At 36.4% G+C, this 24,408-nt stretch overlaps 1 protein-coding gene across 1 annotated transcript in view; it reads right to left on the bottom strand.

Annotated features, from left to right (window-relative positions):
* Window positions 1-307: 307 nt before the first annotated feature.
* The window catches only part of Ppp1r3a (protein phosphatase 1 regulatory subunit 3A), a 39,712-nt gene continuing 15,611 nt past the window's right edge, over window positions 308-24,408 (bottom strand). Inside the window, exons 2-4 of the mRNA XM_021165843.3 lie at window positions 7,843-7,904; window positions 7,621-7,745; window positions 308-5,708 (exon numbers count right to left, since the gene is read on the bottom strand). Coding sequence (XP_021021502.1) covers window positions 3,411-5,708; window positions 7,621-7,745; window positions 7,843-7,904 — 2,485 coding nt within the window. The 3' untranslated portion in view covers window positions 308-3,410. The remainder of the gene's footprint in view (window positions 5,709-7,620; window positions 7,746-7,842; window positions 7,905-24,408) is intronic.

Below are 24,408 nucleotides of genomic sequence, written 5' to 3'. Positions count from 1 at the left end.
GCACATTCCGAGCTAGGCTAGAAGCTTCTTTAAAATCCAATTTGTAATTTTTAAAGTATAAACAGTAGAATATTGATCACACATGTTTCAAATGATGGAAATTAAGTTGTGCTGACAAGATTTTTATTATACCCCCCCCCCCAAAATACAAAAGCAACCATGGTTAATCAATTGAATAACAGTAACCCTTTTAGCTGATCTCTCCAGAGATTCACAACTGAGGCGGTGCCTGGCAAGGAACTACTTAAGACAGGGTTAACACCAAAAGGGTGGTCCTTACTGTGAAGTCCAGTTTCGAGGCTCTCTAGCTCTGTTTTGTTAGCTTTTTACTTTATTAATATATAAAAGGGATTAACATCCATCAATGTAAAACAAAAATATTTTAAAATCTCTCTAACTACCATTGGATAGAGATAAAAGATCTTACTTATTTCCCCATATTTGGTCTGGCCATTTAAAATGTTTTCACTTAATCAGAATACTGGTATAAGATGAGGTAAAAGAACGTCCTGTTTTGACAAAATAGTGACAAATATTTGAATATAGATAGGCCTTGAAAAATACGTGGATAATGATATCCACGTATTAGAGGTCCTCAAGAAAATATAGTTCTCCTGACCCAACATTCCAAAATGTTGAAGAGTGGATATAAACCACTCAGTCAATTTATTCTGGTTGAGAACTTTATTGTGATCTTGATAGCTTCTAGATGTCAGAGTTCTTAAAAAGACAGTTGTTTTGTATTACATAACATTGCTAAACTTCTCAGTTAATTTTTAGAGGTTCATGTCTAAGACTGAGAACCCCAGAAAGATAAAGATAGCAATGATTAAATCCGTATTTCTTATTTAAAATAAGAATGGCATATGTAAAGATCCTCATTGGTAATTACTCTGCTATGCCCTCATTATACCCATAGTCAAAGTGTGGTGAGATGTGAAACTGGCAGCTATGGATAAAAAAAAAAATGGCCTTTACCAAGATGGTCCATAGCCAAATCCTTCTCAGCAGAGGCTACAAGTTCATTCTAACACTCATTCTTATTCATCATAGAGATGTGACCAAAAGAGACTGACAAACTCAACCTCCTCATAGAGCAGTTCTTTCAAATGTCCTTGTACCTTTATTTGAAGTTCTATAAGTAATGTTTGAAAAGTCAGTTCAATCCAGTATTTCTTTTTGCATCAAAGAAACACACAACTAAATAGTGTTTAAAATCCTTTGAAGCTTGTTCCTGTTTTATTACAAATGCATGAGAACATTTGGTGAGTTAATGTTACCAGAAATCAAATAGAGGAGGTAAAGGGAGTTACACTGACCATTTAAGGGAAGAACTTTGTTTGGGGGCATTGGTGCTCATAAAATAGTGTCCTTTATATTACAGAGATAAGCTATGTTGACTAAAACTCTTAAAACATAGAATTAAGAAAAACCTCTAAGCTATAAAGAGCTGGTGGAATGCTAACTTTAACTCCAACTTAACTTAGTCCTGACAACAAAATATGAGGGCAACAATTTTAGAGATAATTTCTAAGGACTGCTTAAAGGAATTCCACTTGCATTTGATAGAAGTATGCTTCTCAAAAAGCAAATATTTGACCTGCATTCTACTTCAGGATGTTTGCATTTGGTCAACTAAAAAGCTAAAGCCAATGACTCATTTTCAAGGAGCCTTGAGAAAAGCATGCAATTACAAGTTTGAGAAATAGTTGTGCACATAAAGAAACTTTAGCAAACCACTAAGTATCACATGATAAGTCATTTTAAAGATTTTTATTTTCTTATAAATTTATATTTGTGAGATATATGAGATGACGTGTAATTTTATAGTTATAAGTAAATTAAAATATCATACTATTTTCTGTTTAACTTTCCCTGAAAGAACTTTCCATGAAAGATAAACATTCAATAGAATCCTTCTCTGTGACTTTTTTTCATACTCCAACCCAGTTAAAAATACATTATTTTGCTATATACAGGGATCCATATATTCAGTTTATCTAAAGACCCCCACCTAGAATAGCACAGGGCTTTGTATATTACAATTATTCAATAAAATTGCTGAAATAAATTTTGTATGAATCTTGACAGTATTTCCATTTAGCTAAAAAATGCTCCATTATTTCATACCTTTACCTATAATTACAGTAGCCAAAATCACTGCTATATTCTATGTTCACTTCTTTTTTCAGTATGCTTTCAACTATACATATTTTGCTTGCTTAAAGTTTTGAGTGATTGTCTCATAACCCAAAATGACAAAATGGATATTACCAGACAAGGAGTTTGTTCTGTAAATTTACTTAGGATACAATTCATCTCCCTACTATAAGAAAATATTAACAACTAATCGAAAAAAACAAAGGAACTACCAGGAAGAACAAACCATTTTAGCATTTATTATTACTTCAGGTCTTATGTTTTCTAGCAGTGGTTCTCAACCTTCCTAATGCTGTGACCCTTTAATGGAGTCCCACATGTTGTGGTGACCCCAACCATAAATTTATTTTGTTTATACTTCATAACTGTAATTCTGCTCACTGTTGTGAATGATAACATAAATATCTGATATGCAGCATCCAAAGGGGTTGTAACCCACAGGTTAAGAACTACAAGGTAGGTGCAAAGTCACCTTGAAACAATGATGATAGAATGTTAGAATTTTCATGTCTGGACAACACTTAACATTAAAATTGTCCATTTGTGTGACAGTCTACACATTCAACTAAATATAAATAAACAAACAAAGTTAAAATTGGTGTATGAAAACCCTGACATCATAGGTACAAAGAGATACAATGGTATGCACATGAAGTATAACTTGAGTGTGCATAAAACATATTTCCAATTTACATTTTTATATTGCAAAATACATGGGTATTTTCTTAAAGGCATAAACAGAAATTTTAATATTTGATCTATCAATATGTGCTGATAGAGGACACAGTGCTAAATGAAATTTTCATGGCTAATTCTAGGGACTAAAGAAAAATATTTCTCCATGTTTTATCTATTTTTTAAAAACCTAGGAGGAAAGTACTCTCAGGGAAAAAAAATATCCAAAGCTTTACTGTGAAAGAAATGAATGCAGGAAATTGCACTTTAAATAGTGAAGAGACATGAAGCATTTCAACTTCACAGCCTGCTAAGGAGCAACAGCTGTACCTAATTCCAACTTGACGTGCTTCACATCTCATATTCATATAGGTATTTAATGATCCAAGCATAATGGTCCTATATAGAATAATTACTTATATGAAGGAGCAAACTTCATACGCATTCCTTTTTAAATGATCCTTCAAGAGAAAAACTGCACTGATTCTTTGAACAATGAATAGTCTCTCCTGCCATTCCAAATGTTTGGGACTAAATAGCTTATCTTTCAAGAGAGAATAGCAACTGTGCCAAGCTCACTTTTTCTTGACAGACTCTCTTTGCCTCCCCCCTTCCCAGTACAACCAGTATAACGAAAAAAGGTAGAACGCCAAGCCTATCATTAAGTCATAGTAGTAGACAGTTGCAAGAAATATCAGAAACAAAAGGAAATACGGTATTTTAGAGTTGGTGGATATTGAAAGCAGAGACTCCCTGCCTTGAGCTTCCAGTTCCTGGGTAGGGACAGTAGGAGAAGCAGAGCTCACTGATCCTTTGTCACCCAGACAACACTGTGACTGTCCAGAATGTGTTAACCCTTCATTTTCAGAACTCGCTTCATCCACATTTTCAAGAGAATCATTGATAAAAATCATCGGGCCTTGGGAGTTTTCTAAGCTGCCTTCTTTTTGTTGGAGAATTGGACCCCCGCCTCGTTCTCCTCCACTACCTGATTTCATTATTTCTGAACTTTTGAAAACATCTTCAGGTTTAGACATGGCATGGCCCAAGACCTCACTTTCTGGGTGCCAATTATATTCTGATTTGGTAGGAATAGACTGGAGGGTTGTGTTAGTAACTGCTTTCTCTTCACCGTAAGAAGGTACTGATTTTTTAGAGCAGTGTCTGGAAACTTGAGAGCTGTCCCGAGAAGCGCTGGCAGTGTCTGAGTTAAATGCAGAGTGAACAGCATTGAAGTCTGTTCTCCTTGATAATTCTTGAAGCAGCTCAAGTTCTGCATTTGCTTGGAATATTGCTCTGTCTGTTGGTAACACTCCCAAATGTAAATCCAGTTTTGACGTAGCTTTTTGATTGCCTGTAATGACCTGTGAAGGTTCGTCTGTAGATGTTACACTTCCAATCCCATGTTTCTCCTTGTCATATGTCTTCTGAGGAGAGCACGTAGATGTGGTTTTCTCCTTCTTCATTTCATCCACACGTAAATTACAAATATCTAAATGTGACTCCCTTTCAAAATCATTGTCATGGATTACACCTGCTGTATCTCCATGACAAAGGGAATAATGTGAATCATCTTTCCTCCCTTCATGTGGATCAAACGCTGTTTCTTTTACCTCGATGGGCCTGTCATTTCGTGCTGTCTCTTGAGGTAGCTTAGCAATTATTGCTTTTCCTCTAGCAGACGCGCTTTCTGGAGTACTTTCTAATGTTGTCTTAATTATGTAAGCTGTAACTGCTTGTGCTTTCTCAGTAATACCATGATCAGCAAGAGAAGACAGTTCATAGCATTCTGTCTGTCGGCAGGTAAACCATTGTTCTGTAGGAGTAGCTTTCAGATTCCTACCGTTATCTCTTTTTTCCCACATGTCTTTATACTCTGCTTGTTCTTTGGTATGCTTGGCTATATCTGATTCGGTCTCACTTGTTTCTGGCTGGGTTTCCAGAACGTTCCATTTTTTTCTATGCCGTGTGTTCATATTCTGATCTTCAGGATTGCTAGAGTCTGAGTTTTCCCTGTCAGCTTGAAAAAGATGATCATCAGTCAGAAGGTTGAAATTCCTTGGAGAGCTAAGATCACTAGTTCCTGGTTCTAAATTGCTACCACTTCCAACTTCTCTCCAACTCCTTTTGGCATTTGTGGAAGGACAGGGATCTACTGTCACCGCCCAGGTGTTAGCTGTAATATCTTTGCTCAGTAGACTTGTCAAGTCTTGGTTATTAGCTTTATCCCCTTCAGTGCTTATTTTTGGGTACCCCATTTGTCCCTCTTGGGTCTGGAATACTGATTGAAAATTCTTGCTTGGGTTTTCATTAACACCTAAGCATGTTTGCTTCTCCTTTTTATTATCGACTTTGGCATAATCATCTCTGGAAGATGCATTTGATTCTTCCAATTTTGTGGAATCTCCATGTGAATATTTGTAATCTTTTATTCCAGGTTTCTTGATTCCTGCTTCGTTATTCTTGAGACTACACGCCATTAGTTGATCGAAGGAAGAACACTCTCTGCCACTCCCATTGGCTGGGTTGGCATTATCATCCAGGTCTTCCTTGCTGCAGAGTTCCAATTGCATTAACTCATCAGAACTAGTATCTCCCAGTGACGGACCTTTTTCTCCCATATCTGAAATAATTTCCTCTGAATGTGGATGACCATATTCATTTCCTGGGGAATAGTTTCTGCTATGATAGAAATCTCTCTTTAAGGAACTTTCTGCTGATAAACTTGGAGACAAAGGCCCCATGAACAAGTCAGTGTTGATTTCATGGTAAGCTTGCTTCTTCTCTGACCCTTCAGCTTTATTTGTGAAATTGACTGTATCTGTTGCAAATGTATTCTTTTCATCCTGGGAAGTTATTAACCGTTGGTTTATCTTATGGAAAAAAACAACAAAATTATGACAATATGATCTTTTTTTAAATACATGAGAAGTGAATTAGCTTTCATTAGCTCAAGTAATTATCTGGTAGATTCCCCTGACTCATTTCATTTGTGGATTTCACACAAACTCTAGAAGTTGGATGTTTGGGGCAAGATCTTTGTAAGGTATGACTTAGGAATGAGATCAGTAAGAAAAGGGGGCCAAATTAATCACACTCCATCTCTGCTTCCAAATATCACATTGTATTATTCAACCATTCTTGCTTGTCATTGCACTTTTTCCTCACTTGGGATATACACATTGATAGCTCCATGCTAATCAATTAGGGAGCAGCTTCCTGGGTGCCCCTTGCCACATTTATATGTGCTGTAGGTGCCCCCATTACAGTTTCTCTTATTAATATGTTTTCTGCAAAGCCTCTGCAAACTATTAATAGCAAAACGTCACTCAAAGAAAAGTGAGGGAGTTAATGTCTCTGCAAATTCTGTTTTAATGACCCTCTGCCAACTGGTACTCAAATGTATTTGAGCTCTTCAGTGATGCCAACTGTCAGGATTTAACAGTGAGATGCCTGTGTTTTTTTTTTCCTCCTCATAACTGACATTTGCATGATCTCAATAATTATATGCAAATCTTACGTCTTCCCCTTCTTCTCACATAAGGCTCATGTTACTTGTCAACGGCACAGCTGTCTTGTAAGCCAATGCCTGTGGGTTCCACAGATTTGGTTGTATTTCCATCTATTATGGAGCTTCATTGTTTTATGCAGTCACGTCAGCACGGAGCAAATTAGCATCTAAATTACAGCTCCCTGTTCATTTATTGGGCGTACAATCTCAGTAACTTCTAAACAAACTTTTATATTTGAGGCTGCTCATGGTAATGAGGTGTATTGGTGATGTATGTGATTTTTCAGAGTCCTTTCATTATATTCTCTGGTTTGAAAAAAAAAAAAAAGGTGATGTTAAGTTTCGGCTGGTGAGGAGTCTCACAATGGGTGACAACTTTGTAGTGCCTTAACGTTGGAGCACAGTAAATTGCATACTTTAGTGGTGCAGTTGCCATATCACTATTGCAGAAGTGAAATGTGGGTGGGGGAAGATGAGTTCTAGTTCTTTTCAGTTTCAGCATTGACACTTGAAGAGGCAAATGTCATTTTAATCTTAGATGATTATGAATCCATGTATCGCCATGCTAGGAGCTCCAACCAAATACAATGAAGAGTAAATTGCATTATGTGACTCATTTGCTTCTGCCTCTCACTGTGAGCTAAAAGTGCGAACTGAGCCATCTTCTCCAAATTTCAGAACAGATTTGATGTTCACCAAGTGTGAAATTTGTAGTAACAAAGTTTAGGATAAAATGTGCAGTATTGAATTTGCTTCATTTTAAAATTATGTAGTGCTGGCTATTTTCTTCTTCCTTGGTAATTTACTATTTTACAATGCCAAGAAACTTTGGAATTCCTACCTGGACAGAAATAGTAAAGCAAAACAGGGCTAAACATCATCATTGCAGGCTTCTTAGGTTAGACATGACCTCACTCTTCCAGCCCTCTTACGTTACAGATGAGGTTATGCTACATGCACACCTGTCACAAAGATTAGAACTGTTCATCAAGATGGTGCCCCTTGCTTCTAATTCCTACAAACTATTACTCTGAGCCACTGATAACGAGATAAGAAATTAATGCTATTAATTTACCACTGTGGAGAGCAGAAGCAACAAACTGAAATCAAAGTGCCTTGTGGGTCAAGCTAGATGGAGATGCTGGGACAGAGTAAGCCATGCTTGCACATTTGCAAATTATATTAGCTGAAGCCATTGAGAGGCAGGCATTGCAGCATCCTTGAAGCATAAATAGATTCATCTTCTCTAATACCGTGGCAACCAGAACACTTACCATCAAGTCTAATTCCTTTCCATTATGTTCGTCATGCTTCTTGTTGATATCTTTTACATTTTGATGATTGGCTCCCAAGTCATCCTTGTCCTCGTGAGAACAAATGATTGTTGGGATGTAGGACTCTGAAAAGTTAATAGGATTGGTTTTTAATTATAAGACTGTTTTTATTGCAGATATTAACAAAAAATAGATTAATGTTTAATTTTAAATGAATATTACCTGTGAGCTTTAAAGTCTCAAATTTATTTTCTTCTGGTGCTAGCAATGGTTCTTCTTTACTGCTAAAATTTAGAAAAACATACATTTGTTTTGAAATTACATCTTTAAAAATATCTTTATAAGGTGGAAAATTATCAATAAGACAAATAGTTTGCATACTCTTTCATAATTTTGTATTACTGTATATAAGTAAGCCTTCCGTGGTAACACAGTAAAAAATTTTGATTTTATGAAAACTTAAAATAATCTATACATTGACATATTTCTAAATGAGATTATGATGTGCTTATTAAAACATAACCAGAATAAAGCTATAAGCAAATATGTAGTTTTCATTATATTTTATTTAATCTTCCAAATTGAGAGGATTTTTGCTGTGGAATGAATTTATTCAATTGATTATCCATTGTTGCTATAAAATTGGTTTCTAACATTTAGATAGTTATGTTTTATAGTCTGTTTATTTTTCAACTGCATTGTTATAAAAGGGAAAAAAATCTCTCTATAGTCAAGAGAAATAAAAGAAAACCAGATCACTAAAACCTGAGCTAGATTTATGCTCAAAAATCTCACGTGTGAGTTGCCACTGGCCAGTTTTAAAATGGAGACTTCAGAGAGCTCATGTGTCAGCACATATCCTTTTTCTTCAAAATTCCTGAGATTGCTTTGCTTTTGTAGTAAATTTTGAATTCTTGTTAGAAATGATACTTTTCTCCTTTAAATGTCAGAAGTCTCTGATACTCAATAGAAAAATATAATTAGTGGAAATTTCAGTTTATGTACAATTACTCTAATTTATATCTTTGTTTTCTTTTAAAATTCATTTCTCTTTTACTATTATTACCGGGCACACCTAATGTGTGTGGATGGGTTCATGTGTGTAATAGCACAATTGTGACGACAGAGGACAACTCTTTGGAGGCGATAATATCCTTCCATCTTTTCATGGGTTCTGTGGATTGATCTCAGATCACAGGTCTTGCCCACCATTCACTTCACCCACTGTGTCCTCTCTGTCTTCTTGCCAGTCTTTTTTCCCACCCACAACCACCTCTCCAGGGTTTCTCTATATAGCATGCTGTCCTAAAACTTTCTATATAGACTAGATGGACCTTGAACTCACAGATATCCATCTGCCTCTGCCCCCTCAAGTGCAGGGATTAAACACATGCACCACCATGTCCCACCCTTAATTTATTTTTCTTATACTGATTTTTTTCCAGTGAGTTTCTGCAACAACAAGACAAACAAACAAAATAAAACAACAACATAAAAGAAAAGAAATCTAGAAAGTGGCATTTGCTGATAAACTTGTATAATTGAATGTAGGCTTTTTTTCAACTGAAAATTCCAGCAAGGCTAATTTTATTTTCACAAATCATGTGTAATTTGTAAACTCTCCCTTCCTGATTATGTAAAAAGGTAACTTACTTTTGAATATATATTTTTTGTTGTTTCATTTTAACCTTACTGAAAACATTTCTGGTCATTACAATAAAACTAGCATTCTATGTATATAAAACTTCTTAAACTATAGAGTTTGAAGTATGGAAGTTGAATTAATTTATTTCCAAGACCTATAACTATGCAATGATTTGCTTTTATGAAATTCACCTACAAAACAATAATTTTGCAAACAATAGTATCTCTTTGAAGAACATGCAAGCCTGAAATGCACCCACCTCCTCTGGCTCTTACAAACTATCTTCCTCTTGAGCAAAGAACTCTGAGTCTTGGGAAAATCTATGTGATATAGATAGCCTGTTTAGGACTGAAAATCCTGCAGCATCTTGTTCAGTACTTTGATCAGTTGTAGCTTTCTGTATTAATTGCCATATACCTGCCTTCCCAAGAAGCTTCTCTGATGAGATTTGAGATACACCATGATCTAATGCATTAGCAATACAATATCAGTGGTTAGAGATATTGAGAGAACTGTTCTATGGGCATAGCAAGACAGTCATATGTATGAAGTCTCAGGGATCATGATCCCATGCACAACACCTGTGAGATATCTAGCCAGACAAAATACTAGCATAAAGATAGGAGGTGGGCATGGAGTCCCACCTCCAGCTGCAAATTTCCTGGCATTTAAGAGATGCTGGGAAAAGAAGAGTCATTTTTGTAGATTCATTTAGTGATATTTTCTTTGGTAAATCAACCACAGTCAGGGAAGGCCCTATACCCAAGAGAAGTCAATTTTCAATCAACACTACACATTGGACTGTATAAGTTTTATAAAGGAGAGAGAGAGAGAGAGAGAGAGAGAGAGAGAGAGAGAGAGAGAGAGAGAGAATGAACTGATGGGTAGAAGCTGGGCTGCCTTGTATGGCCTCACTGGGAGAGGAAGGAAAAGCCTAGCCTTGCAGAAACTTGAAGTGCCAGGGTAAGGGGATATCCAGGTGGCCCCCCAATGACTCCGAGGCAGAGGGGAGATAGGATGGGGAAAGGATTGTGGGAAAGGGTGACCAGGAGGAGGTCAGTGAATAGGAGATAATGTGAATAAGTAAAACTAAAATAAAATTGAATTCAAGGATTAAAAAAATAAAAATGAGTGGGTAGAGAGGTAGGACGGGATCTGGGAGAAATTGGAAAAATCATTAGATATGATCAAAGCACGTTGTATTCTCAAAGAATGGATAAAATATTTTTAAGAGCACATATATACTATTAAAGAAACATTTAGTTATTCCCATTTCTTATTTGTTCTTAAAACACGACTAAAATTTTTTTGTAGAGAGAAATTATTTGCTACTAAAAGAATTTTACATTTACCAAGACCCATCACTGAATTTTCTAATTAATTTTAATTGCTTCATTAAAAATGATTGTTTTGAAAGGACAAGAGCTTCATTTGTAAAACTTCATCCTAAGACAAGTAATTAGTGATGAAACAACTTATGACTGAGTGTCCTCAAAACATGGACATTCAGGAATATAAAGGAAAACTTTATATTTAAGGATACATGTAGGGATGAAAGTTTGATGTCCCTGAAGCAGAAATATTATATAGAACATATGTAGAAAAAAATCTTTAAAAACTGAATTTTTCTATGATAAAACTATATAAACATATATATTAAAGAAGTTACAAATACCATGTTCATAGATAGTAATTAAATAGTGTGAAGGGTGATGCTAAGATTCAATGAATTGTAGTCAAAATTATAAAGCTGTGTTTCATAGAGTTTGGATATGTTCTTCTAAGGAGAAGAACAGAGGGATAATGATGTCTATATTATTTTAAGAGTTCTTAAGCAGAGTGAACTTTAAAGACAATTTATCAGAAAAGCTGCAAAGCAGCTGAGAAGTAGGACTCAAAGAACAGTGAGAAGACTCATCATGGTCAAATCTAACATGTCGGAAAGCAGGAAGATAAGAGGATATTCAGAAATGAAAGAGAGGGACATGACTATACTTAGTGAAAATGACAGTAGAACATAGGCAAAATTCAGCTCTAGGTGGACTAAATTATTACCATGCCAAAATCTTGAAAAGTCCTAGAAAATATATGATTATACCAAGCAGGAAGTATCTATTAAATAATAAAAAAGTCATCATAAAATAAAAACTTTAGTTTGTCTCTTTTAAAAATTTAAATATTTAAAAGACATTGCTTTTTACTGTCATGCTTTAGAGCATGATTGTCTGTGAACTGCTTGTACACCATACCAATGAAAAACAGAAGAGAAGCTTGGATCCACAGGAACTGGAGTTAAACGTGATGGTGTGCTACCACGTGGTACCCCTCCCCCAGGACTGTAAGAGCAGGAAATGCTCCTATTCATTAATTCATCTTTCTAGGCCTCCTACTAAAATTTGACCTCTTTGTTCATTGAAAGGCATTAGAAAAGGTAACCTAAAAAGTGTCTCAGTGCTTAAGAGCACTTGTAATTCTTTCAGAAGACCCAGGTGTAATTCCTAGCACCCACACTGTGGCTTATAACAACCAAGAACTCCTGTCCCAGAAGATCTGACACCATCTTCTAACATATGAAGGCACCAGGCATGCTTCCACAATATAGACATGCATGCAGACAAAATATTCATGTACATATAATAAAACAAAATAAAAATTTAAAAAGAAATTGTAAATTAAAAAAATTAAATTTGAGGATAAGATGCTTTTTTACATAAAAACAACACAATTAAGAACCAGTACCTGAAAGAAATCTTGATTTTTTTTCAGGATTATAGTTACCATTGGTAAGGCAATTTGAGAGGAAGAAATCAGTATATCTGATCATCAAAAGTCTGTTTTTTGTTGTTGTTGTTGTTTTGGTTTTTTGCATAGAGTTATTTCATCATTTACAGTATATAAACCTTTCAATCCTAGTTTTAGATAACTTATGAGACAATGTAGTTTGCTCTTTGCAATATATTATAGGCTATGTGTAAACAAAACATCACTTTTAACTTTGAAGTAACACTTATTTGACCAATTATATTTAAAGTGTTTAACTAAACAGATTTACAATAGAGTTTAATTAAACAGGTATACAATTAGAAAAAAGAGATGAACCCATGGGTAAGCACCAATCCCTTACACTATGAATGATCCTCTGCTGTGCTTGTAGACAGGAGCCTAGTGTAACTGTCCTCTGAGAGGCTCCACACAGCTGCTGAGTAAAACAGATGCAGAGACATATAGCCAAACATTGGATGGAGCTCAGGGAATCTTATGGAAGAGATGGGGAAAGGACTGACCCCCAAATTGAGGTTCCCTGAAAGGATAGGAATTGCACAGGAAAACCAACAGAATCAACTAACCTGGACCCTTGAGAGTCTGAGAAACTGAACCAGCAACCAAAGGGAATTCAAGGGCTGGACTTAGATCTCTGCAAATATGTAGCTGACTTGCAGCTCAGTCTTCATTCCGGTGTGCCAACCAGGGAGGTTGGGGTGGTGCAGAGGGAGCCAGTCACTAAAGCTGTTGCCTGCCTATAGATCCTGTTCTCTTGGGGGCTGCCTTGTCTAGCCTCAATGAGAGAGGATGTGGCTAGCCCAGCAGAAACTTGATGTGCCAGGATGGAAGGATACTCCATGTGGGTCTCCACTCTCTCAGAGGAGAAGGCGAAGTGGATGGTGAGGGGAATGTGTGAGGGGGGCAGGGTGGGCAATGGGCAGGCCATGATCAGGATGATCAGGATGTAAAGTGAATAAATAAATAAATAAATAAATAAATAAATAAATAAATAGGAAAAATAAAAAAGGACTATTGGTTAGTGACAGCAGGACCCACCTCCATCAGTACATCTGACCATGACATAAGTAAAGCTATCTTTTACTATCTCTCAGATCCCCTTTGTGTCCTGAGAACTTTTTTCCTTTTTTTTTCTTTTGTATTCCTGGTGATTGACACACTGCCTGATGCAGTCTAATAGCAAAGAAATGCTGTTGAATAAATGCACAACCCTCTTTCTTTCTAGCTTCCCCCTTTCTTTCTATCTCTTGCCAGCATTTTAATGATGTCATCTCTTCTTTACACAAAATTCCATCAAGGAAAAGCAGCAAATGATCATCTGTGTATATTCTAAGGCTCAGAGTGTTATAACATCCCAAGTTTAGAATTCTGGGATCAAATTATTAGAGTTGGTTAAGGCTAATCTAGGTTCTTTGGAGAAATAGTTCGTTTCTATATACTTAGAGGTACATAGTATAGTCACCCATATCATTTAATCTGGAGAGACCAATCATTCTTCTAGAGATAGTTTGAATATGTACTATTAACTATAACAAATATTGGGAAATAAAACATTAGTAATATCTAGATACTTACTCCAAGCAAACAATAAAATAATGACAGAAATAGATAAATCAGGAAATCATAATAATTACAGTGAACTATAAATACTATAATAAATAATGAGATATGAAAGCTACTGCCTTAGAGATGAAAGAACATTAAAATAAGAAAAGTTGGGGACGTTTCACAGATTTGTTCTGAATTCACTAATTGAGAAGTAAGAAGTTTCTGATTTTAGTATAAACAAAAAATTACAAGTAACAAGTATAAAATATAAACACGAAACAGGGTGCATCTGAGAGCAATAGACTCTCAGAAGGTTTGAATTATCAAGAGGAAAAATCAAGGATGAAACTGGAGTTAGTTTAAGGCAGACGGTGGAAAGGGTTACTGTGTGTTTTTGACAGGTTGGGGTTTTGTTGTTGCTGTTGCTGTTGTTGTTTTAACTAATGAATATCTGGCAAGGACATTAAATGAGAGAAACATGATGAGTTCATTTAACCGAAATGTAAATGAAGTAAATACCTAATAAAAAATTGGGGAAAAATTTAATTTAAATAGTGTTTAGATCTATAAGGGACAGCATACTAAGAAAACATAATCCTATCATTTTAGAGAGACAGAAAGGTAGAGAAATAGAGAGATAGAGAGACAGAGACAGAGACAAAGAGACAGAGGGAGAATCAGTTCTACAACATTGGCAAAATTACTAAAAGATAACTAGTGGTTAAGTTCGATATCCTACTGTCCTGGTCCCTAAGCCAGTATTCTTCTGAGAAGATCAATAGTCTTGGAAAGAACAATAATTTTTCCATTCAAATATATTTTTTCCTGTTACTAAACTTGTACTTAGCTATTACTAACACTGTAACTTCAAGCCAGATACGTAGCACCTCAATACTTTGTTTTCCTCCACAACATCACTTAGTCCCTTACTTTCTAACACATGGACCTTATAATACTTGCTATCATCGATACTGTTACTAATATTGATGTGCCATATGCACTGTACAGATTACATATTATAGAATAGCAGCTGATTCCCATCTCCATTTAACAATAACTTTTCTGTTTCTAATATTTACCACATGTTTTCATTAATTCACAAACTACTTTTAGGACAAAAACTTGCAGACTGTGGCTCATACACTCCTCAACTTTAAAAATAGTCTTTTATCATAAGCTCACATTCCAAAAAAGTTCAGCAGACAATCTAAACAAGCAATCTTTAGTTAAACACATCCTCTCAAAAGTGGCCTGCATGGGTGCCCATTCCCACCTTCCTACACAATTTACCTCATGTGAGAATGTTACCAAATTAATAATTGTAGACATTTGGGGGCTGTTGTCCTACCATCACTGTTGAAATGTAGCGCTTTTAGGATAGTTAATAATATATTTTTTCCTAAACTCCTATAATACCATGGTGCTAAAATCTTATATATGCCCTGTAACTTACTGGAGAAACTTCTCAAAGATTTGTTCAATAAAGCCATAATTTGGTATGATGGACATCATCAACCCATCAGGTTGAGTGGCAGAATGAGGATGTCAGGGGCAAAACATAACTTCTCTAGCAGTATTTAAAATGTTGATTATAACAAAGAACCATTTCCTAAAAAGTCATGGGTGTTAAATTTGATGCTCCTCTTTTATTAGGTATTTTCTTCATTTACATCTCAAATGCTATCCCCAAAGTTCCCTATCCCCTCCCCCTGCACTGCTCCCCAACCCACCCACTCCTTCAAAGTGCACACAACTGTCTATAAAAGATCAGCTTTCAAATGTTTGCTCATCACCTCCCATTTTATGCTATAAAGCAGTACTTAAGATACTTTACATAATGGTCTGTGTTTCAAGCTGTGGTCTCATTATGTCCCCTCTGAACATCTTCTACAAGATTTTATTTTCCATTTTGTTTCGTTAAAACGTGATGTCCTCTTATAGCCCAGGGACATAACTGTAAAATTATTAATCCTCTTGCCTCAACCTCCAAAATGCTTGGATTGCTAGTGCAGGCTAACTGTCACAATCTTTAGAGGAGAACATTAGAATGCTAAATCTGGTTCTGTGTTGTTGGTGGTGGTGCTGGTACTGCTGCTGGTGCTGCTGGTGGTGGTTGTTTGGATTTTTTTTTCTATCTACTAAGTCTTCAGATTAACACCCAACATGATGTGCTCTTCCTATTATTTCTCTTTTTGATTTCTGTTGCTTGTTTTGATTTTTTTCTTTTCTTGTTGGTTTTAAGACAGAGACAGACACACAGAGAGAGACAGGGACAGAGAGACAGAGAGCATGAAGTTGGGTAGGTAGAGAAATTAGAGAAGTTCTGGGAGGAGTTTAAGGAAGGAACATAATATGACCAAAATATATTATATGCGAAAATTTTAAAATAAAATTATAGGAGTAGTTGTTAACTTGAAATAGTAGTGTAACCAATTCAAGCAAAACTACAGGTTTTCTTTTTTATTCTCTACTATGCTTTGTGGAATCACTTATTTCCTATTATTTCATACATGTTCAAATAAAACTTTGCAAGTATCAAAACTTTGCTAATATTTATCATCAGTTAAACAAGTGTATTGGATAGAACATAACACAGAAACAAAATTCATAAAACTTTAAAATACAACCAAAACCAAGGATGCTAAAGCACAAGCTGGTTGAGTGACTTAAGTGAACTGCTCAAGCATGGAAGAGAGTAAGCACAAGCTCTCGGAGACCTTTCCTGTCTTATTTTCTGTTTTAGAGAAAATAGAATCACTGTTGTAATAACACCTAGTCAGCTAAAATGTCATGGAATTTCTTCCAGTTTTTCATCTCTTCAAAAAATTTCAATTGTGTACATGAGCAAGTTCCATGTGTGCCTGTGTGTGGGGGAGGGAGGGTGTGCACACTCGCGCACGCGTGTGTGTATTGCACCTGTAAAGACATCAGAGGCAATCTAAATGAGTTAATTGTAGATCATTGAACTCAGGTTGTCAGACTGGGTGGCAGGCTGCTACCCAGTCTCTACCTGCTGAACCATCTCTCTTGACTTTTAATTCCATTGAGACCCTGAAACTATATTCTAAAATACATTTTGTTTCAATTTACATATTAGAACATTGCATTTCATCTTGATACTTCAATTTAAAATCAATGATGCTTTGTATTTTTGTGAAGAATAGTTTCAATAACAGAGAAAGAAGCAACTGAAAGTCATACTTTCATGGAGAAAATCTTGGTAGATTTTTGTTGTTTGTTTTTTTCAAAGATTCTTCATTATTTTCTAGCAAGAGAAATTGCAAGTCTGAATGTATTTGGTCATGTCAGTGTGGTGGGTGCTGTTTTGTGTAGCTCCTCTCCACAGCATAAAGGGCATCTTACATTTTATTATTCTGTCATTGACTCAAGCATCACACATACTGACGGAAGTGATGTGCACTTCTCAAGGCACTGACTGAGGAGGGTCTAGTACATCATTAAGTAGAATCTTGGAAGTTGAGATGTGGACTAAAAAAACATTGTAGGTTTCTTGGGAATGTGATGTAATTACAAGCAGAATTCATGAATTTTAAGTAGAAGAAGACTATAGATAAACCTGGCTTAAGGGACTTCTCTGCTACCACCTGCCAATTATATTTTATGGAGAGAAATGTAAATGTCTTTAGGTGATGGGTCCTGAACAACTAAAGAATGTATATCAGCAACTTGTCTGGGGGAAAAAAAAAATTCTAAAACTTACTGCCCTAAGGTCCTTACTTTAACTAAGTTCTTAAAGGGCATAATTATACCCATGAAGCAGGTAGATGTCAGGAAACTAGTGACTGTCCAGCTGTAACCCTTGCTTTCTCCAAAGTTTGATTGCTCATTTTTCAAAATCTCCCACAATCTGATTCCTAAGAGCTACCTTTCTGCATCTTTCAAAAAACTTTAGAATATTAATATGTATGTTTTCCCCAAATTAATACATTCCAACTAACAATTTCTTCAAAATTTTCTCAACTTTTGTTCTATAAAAAATGATCTTAGCAAAGTTAAAACTGAGTTAGCAATGTCAGGACACATATTAAAAAACATTTGTAAATATGCTGTTTTCATAATAAAATCTGTAGTGTTCACAATTATCATTAAGTTATTTGGTTTTCTGAACACAGTGGTTTAGGTACTGAGAATTTGCTCAGTGGGTAAAGTACTGACTATGGCATGTGAGTTCAGGTGTCTAACACTGATATATAAAATCCAGTGTAGTGGCACCCGACATTCCAATTCTGATAAAGCAGAGACATGAGGATTCCAGGACTAGCTAGCTAGTCTATCTAACCAATTGGTGAGATCCAGGCTAATGAGAGATCCTGTCTCAAAAAGTAAGATGGGGAGTGTCTTAGTCAGGGTTTCTATTCCTGCACAAACACCATGACCAAGAAGCAAGTTGGGGAGGAAAGGGTTTATTCAGCTTACATTTCCACATTGCTGTTCATCACTAAAGGAAGTCAGGACTGGAAGTCAAGCAGGTCAGAAAGCAGGAGCTGATGCAGAGGCCATGGAGGGATGTTCTTTACTGGCTTCCCCTGGCTTGCTCAGCCTGCACTCTTATAGAACCCAAGACTACCAGCCCAGAGATGGTCCCACCCACAAGGGGCCTTTCCCCCTTGGTCACTTATTGAGAAAATGCTTTATAGTTGAATCACATGGAGGTATTTCCTCAACTGAAGCTCCTTTCTCTGTGATAACTCTACTTGTATCAAGTTGACACAAAACTAGCCAGACAGAGAGTTACTCAAAAAAGACACTTGATGTTGACTCTGTCCTCTATTTTTATAATGCTATATATTGAATATATATATATTTACATATATATATTTACAATACACACACACACAAACACACACACACACACACACACACACACACACACACACACACACAGAATTGCTTAGAGACTGTGATCCACTAAGTTTAATGGCTATCTACCAATGAAACATCCAAGATCCAGTATTTGTTCAGTCCACTAGATTGGGTGTCTTAGCTGGTCTTCAGTATATGCTAGAATCCTGAAGAAGTGGGTTTTAATACTAATTAAGGAATGGAATTGCCTGCAAAGGTGAGGTCTAGCAAGCAAAGAGAGAGTGTCTGTCTTCCATTTGTTTTAGACAGGCTGCCACCAGATGGTGTGGCTCATATTAAAGGAGGACCCTCTCCCCTCCAAAGATCAGCATGAAAGGCAGATCTTTTCACATTCAAAGATCTGGACTGAAAGTGGGTCTTCTCACTTCAAATGATTAAAGAAAAAAAAATCTCTCCTACAGGTGTGCCTAGCCACTTTAGTTTTAGTTAATTCCAGATGTAGTCAAATTGGCAACCAAGAATACTGAGGGTACAGGGATGTTGTTAGAGTAATGACCTGGTGCAACAACCCTGAGAAACCGGGGTCCCCTCAGGCCTCAACATGCTGATGTCTGTTCTTTTATGGTTGTTTATTTTCATCTATATAATAAGGAACAAAATGCTAAAATTTACCATTTTTTCTCCCAATCTTGGATTCTGACAAAGAATTTCAAAGATGTATTAATATTCCTCTCTTGTCTACAGTAAGCCAAACAAATTAGTTCATGGTGTAATGGAAGTATCAATAGAGCAATTCTTCATTGTTTTTAGTTACTTATTTATAATATGTATGTGCATTTTGCTTGCATGTATAAGAGACCCTCTCTCTAAAAATAAGGTGCAAGTCCACTTGAGAAAAATACTGGTTATTGACCTGTCCCCTCTACTGCACACTTGTTTTCTTCTCTCCTCTCTCTGTTTCCTCTCTCTCCTTGCTCCTCTCTTCTCGCTCCTCTCTGTCTCCTTTCTTGTCTTCCTTTCCCCACCGATCTCTCTTTCCCCTCTCTTCTTTTACTGTGCCTTTGGAGGCAAAGCTAGAAGAGGGTTTCAGATCCTGAAATTGTGGATTGTCCTTGGCTGTAATGATGACATTGGAGAAGTAGCTGGTGCTCTTAACTTCTGATCCATCTCTCCAGCCCCAATTCATCACTATTTTTACGACACATCATAGACCCCCATGTTTGTTTTAAAGAATAAACTAATATCTTTAATATGATAGTTAGAGTTAACTAGATAAAGTGTTCCAAGCTATTTAAAAATTTTAAGATACTAGGAATCTGGCAGTTTAACTTTTATTTAAATATTGAATTTTTTAGTGTTTTTTTTTTAAATTAGATATTTTCTTTATTTACGTTTCGAATGTTATCCCCTTTCCTGGTTTGATCTGTGAAAACTACCTATCCTGTCTCCCTCCCCCTGCTCACAAACCCACCCACTTCTGCTTCTTGGCCCTGGCAGTTCCCTATACTGGGGCATAAAACCATCACAGGACCAAGAGCTTCTCCTCCCATTGATGACTGACTAAACCATTGTCTGCTCCATATGCAGAATGTGTACCTTTTGGTTTGTGGCTTGGTCCCTGAGAGCTTTGCCGATGCTGGTTAGTTCATATTGTTGTTCCTCCTATGGGGCTGCAAACCCCTTCAGCTCCTTTTGGGTCCTTTCTCTAACTCCTTCACTGGGGACCCTGTGCTTAGTCCAATGGAAGGCTGCGAGCATCCACCTCTGTATTTGTCAGGCACTGGTGAAGCCTCTCAGGAGACAGCTATAACAGGCTTCTGTCAACAAGCATTTGTTGGCATCCACAAAAGTATCTGGGTGTGGTGATTGTATATAGGCCAGAATTCTCAGCTGCAGACTATTGAATGGCTGAGAAGCACCTAAAGTAATGTTCAACATCCTAGACAGCTGGGAAATGCAAATCAAATCACAGTAACACTGAGAATCCACCTCACACCAGTCAGAATGGCTAAGATCAAAAACTCAGGTGCCAGCAGATGCTGGCAAGGATGTGGAAAAAGAGGAGCACTCCTCCATTTTTGGTGGGATTGCAAGCTTGTACAACCACTCTGGAAATCAGTCTGGCGGTTCCTCAGGAAAGTGGATATAGTACCTGAGGACCACTAATACCATTCCTGGGTATATACCCAGAAGATGCTCCAACATGTAATAAGGACACATGTTCCACTATATTCAGCCAAGCCTTATTTATAATAGCCAGTAGCTGGAAAAAAAATCCAAATGTCTCTCAACAGAGAAATGGATACAGAGAACGTGGTACATTTAAATATTGAATATTAAAGTTATAAAATAATGCCTTCAGATCATGATCTATTCAGCCTAGTATTAAATCAGCTATGTCTAGCATTTCTTATAGATATTTAAATTATTTCTCCCACTAATTATTGTTTTAGTTTAAATAAATGTTTCACAGCCTGTATGTTATGGAGTCTTTTGGAACCTAATTCCATATTCCAGACACTTCATTTTATAATCATACTTTCAAACTAGTCCTTCTACTTGCACTACTTGCACATCAGAAATTAATACATCAAGAGAGTCAGGAACCAAGTAAATTAGACTAGATGGTTCATATTAAAATCCAAATAGAGCTCCCTTATCAAACAAGTTTTGTTTTTAACTGCATTTAGGAACTTTTTTAGGCACTCCTGGTAGGTCTTAAGGCACCATTTCTAAATTTAATGCTTTTGTGAACTTAAGTCACACATTAAAATTATCTTAATGGGCCTTTTTGTCAATTCTTCACAATAGTATTACAAAAGGAAGGGAAGAGAAGATACATTTAAAAAGCAAATGAAAAAGAACTCAATGGGAACCTATTTAGGCTACCTGTTGATGAGCCTGTTAGAGAATCATTAATATGCGGATCATTCACATGATAGACCATAATGACTCCTCCAGGGACATATCAGTCTATTGTGTCAGAAACTAGTTAGGGATTCATTAATGTGAAGGCTCCTGACTTCTTAATATGCAAATCATCGATGCAAAGCAATGAGGCATACTTCTCAAATGTCCACATTTTGTGTTACACATTTTTTTTACCATCCCCTCACCCACACCTTCTGTGAACTACTTTTTTCTCTTCAATCTTCTGTGTCAGATTTCTTCACAAAAGAACCTGTGCTTAAGTGAAAACTGCCAGTTCCTATTCAAAGACCTCCTCCCCTTCACCCCCTCTTCTTTGATTTAAGCCAGGTTTAAATGTACAAACCACTTGAAGCATTTTGACTAAGTCAGTCAAAATTTAGTATAAAATATGATTTTATATTTTTCTCCAGTGTCTAATTGGTTTTTGACTCACAACAGAGCAAACTGAAGAACGCATTTTTAAAATGCCACGGGCTTCTAAGAAATCAACCATTGTATAATTTGTAGTGGAAGTGGGCGGGGCAAGTAGAGTGGACTAAGTGAAGAACAAGAGATCAGAGCAGACAAAAGCTCAAAGAAGTATGTAAGAAAACAGGCACAATAAGCTCAATCAACAGTAAGTATCCAAACTAATGTGCTGAACTAAACGAGTAAAGGAATACATAGCACACAGTGTCCTGCCAGAGCAAGTGAACCATGGATAGTATTGTTGTTTTGGAATTTTGCATACACGCCAATAGAGTAAAATTACTACCTATATTTCAACGATATGTAAAATGGTATAGAAGGAAAGTTGTTCAGTCTTTGAACTAATACATGTTTACAATAGGCATCAACGACATAGTACTGCATTAACATTGTCTTGGAACCCACGGAAAGGTCCTGAGCTAGCCTTTGCAGCTGACATGCTTCTCATCTGAGACCTTATATGCTGTATTTATTCACTTTCTGCTAATTTAAAGTATAATACAATCTTTAAAATAGAACTTAATGTGGATTTATTAAAATGTATAAGGGAAGCAATATACTTTGCTGCTATTTTCTGTGAAATTTCAGGAAACAGATCATTAGATTTTAATTTGTAAACTTCGTATGCTATACCCTCTGACGCCATGTCCATGGAAGTCTTCAGTAATCTATCATAAAATATAACGTAATACCAAAGCAGTCATACAAACATTAAATTAGGTTCTTACTACCTTGAATAGATTTTTACAGCAGTTTTATTTTATTCAAGTTGTTTACCAGAAAATATTATTTTAATGTAACTAATATTTATAGAATAATTATCACTGCAACAAATTATACTTTATAACCTGGCTGACATTCATTTTAATGTTAAATGCCAGAAAGTATCTAATCATTGCTTGTCCTGCTTAGGTCCCAGACTGGAGTATAGAAAGTCAGATTTAAGGGAAGAAATTCAAGAAGCTCACAAATCAGACACTATTGCCTTGTCTGTGTCACAGGTGGCTTTGGAGTGGATCAGAAGGAGTTCATTCTATGAAGATAGATTACCAGCTGGAATGTTTTGGGTTCCACTTCAAATAGAGTGGCTTCTATTGCTAAGAAAACATAAGAAAGTGAAGTAAAGAAAGCTGAGTCAGAATATGGTTTGAAATCTTTAAAATAGCAAAATAGCCAAATAGTGCTTAGGAAATTAGAATGAAGTGCTACAGAAACACATGTGGAATTGTTCATTTTAGGTGAAAGGGCCAAGTGTCCCTGAGATGGGAGTTGTGTCGATAAAGATCTCAGCTACATTCTTTGAGTAGTGCAGTCCAGAATTTGCAGTTATCCTTGTAACTAATTCTGTGGATAATTTTTAAAAGAACTTAATATGACTATTGAATGTTCATAATAATGCAAAATAAATTTTGAAATGTATTTGTTACAAGAAAATTTAGCAAGTGCTGGACAGTAGTCTTGAAATTGAGCCAAAAGGCAGACATCGAACTGACTATGTCTCCATAAAGTTTCAAATCCAATGAAAGACAAACACAAACTAGCACTTTCAAAATCCCTTTTAGGGCTGGGTGAAATTTCCTCAAGACATAGTGATTACTATGACAGGATGTGGACCCAAATTAAAATCTCTACTACTAATGGTTCTGATTTTGTCTGCACACCTATAGTGACCCTGGTACAGTGAAGAGGATAGCAGGACTACAGGGATTTTCTGGCTGCCTCCTTAGTTCTAGGTTCAGTGAAAGACTCTGTGTCAAGGGAATAAGGTAGAGAGAGGGTTAGGTTAATGCATATGAGGCCCTCCTTGAGACTCCACATGTACAAACAAGGATATACAACACAGAGACGTCCTATATACAAGGAGAATGAATACATGCATGCATAAACATACATACACACACACACACACACACACACACACACACATAAACACACCAAAACACAAAAATAAGTGTTAAGCAATTTAATTTCATTTATATGTTGCATGATTGAGGTAGCATGGACCCCGTCGAGCACATGCAGGAATAATAAAGAAGCTGCCTCACACATGGTCAAGTGCAGTGGCCAGGCAATTGGTTTACAAAGGGAGAAAACATTTCATCTGAGATCTGAAGGTTACTGTGAATATGCAAATATGAGTCCCGCAGGCATAGTCCATGCATCGAAAGCCCAGGAAGTAGATGGGAGCGGGGTAGATTTTATTGTTCTTCTCTTCCTAGGTTAAGGCAAATACTATCAATATAATGTGTAGCATAACAGCTCAATGGCACAGATTGAGACGATCCTATATGCCCTAAAAGCCTTACCTGCAAAAGACCAAAGCTGCCAATGGAGCTTCCTGATATCTTGCAGCATAGACTAGGTCCCATGACCACGTTCTTCAGAAAGGACTTGTTACTGTAAACCCTTTCCCTCATGGATCTCATATAAAATCGTGCAAAGGAAGTAGAGTTATCTACCTCCGCAGAAAGGCAGGGTTCCAGATCTATTACCCTCAACAGAAGACCTAGCTTAATCAGAACTCCCAAAACTGACACTGGTGACGCATGTATCTGACCACTCAGATGTCTTCTGGCATCTTACTGTCTTTA

The sequence above is a fragment of the Mus caroli genome, unplaced genomic scaffold (assembly GCF_978045245.1).
Source record: "Mus caroli unplaced genomic scaffold, Mus_caroli_1 scaffold_7, whole genome shotgun sequence".
Lineage (NCBI taxonomy): Eukaryota > Metazoa > Chordata > Mammalia > Rodentia > Muridae > Mus > Mus caroli.
This window is presented reverse-complemented; position numbering and strand designations above follow the sequence as displayed.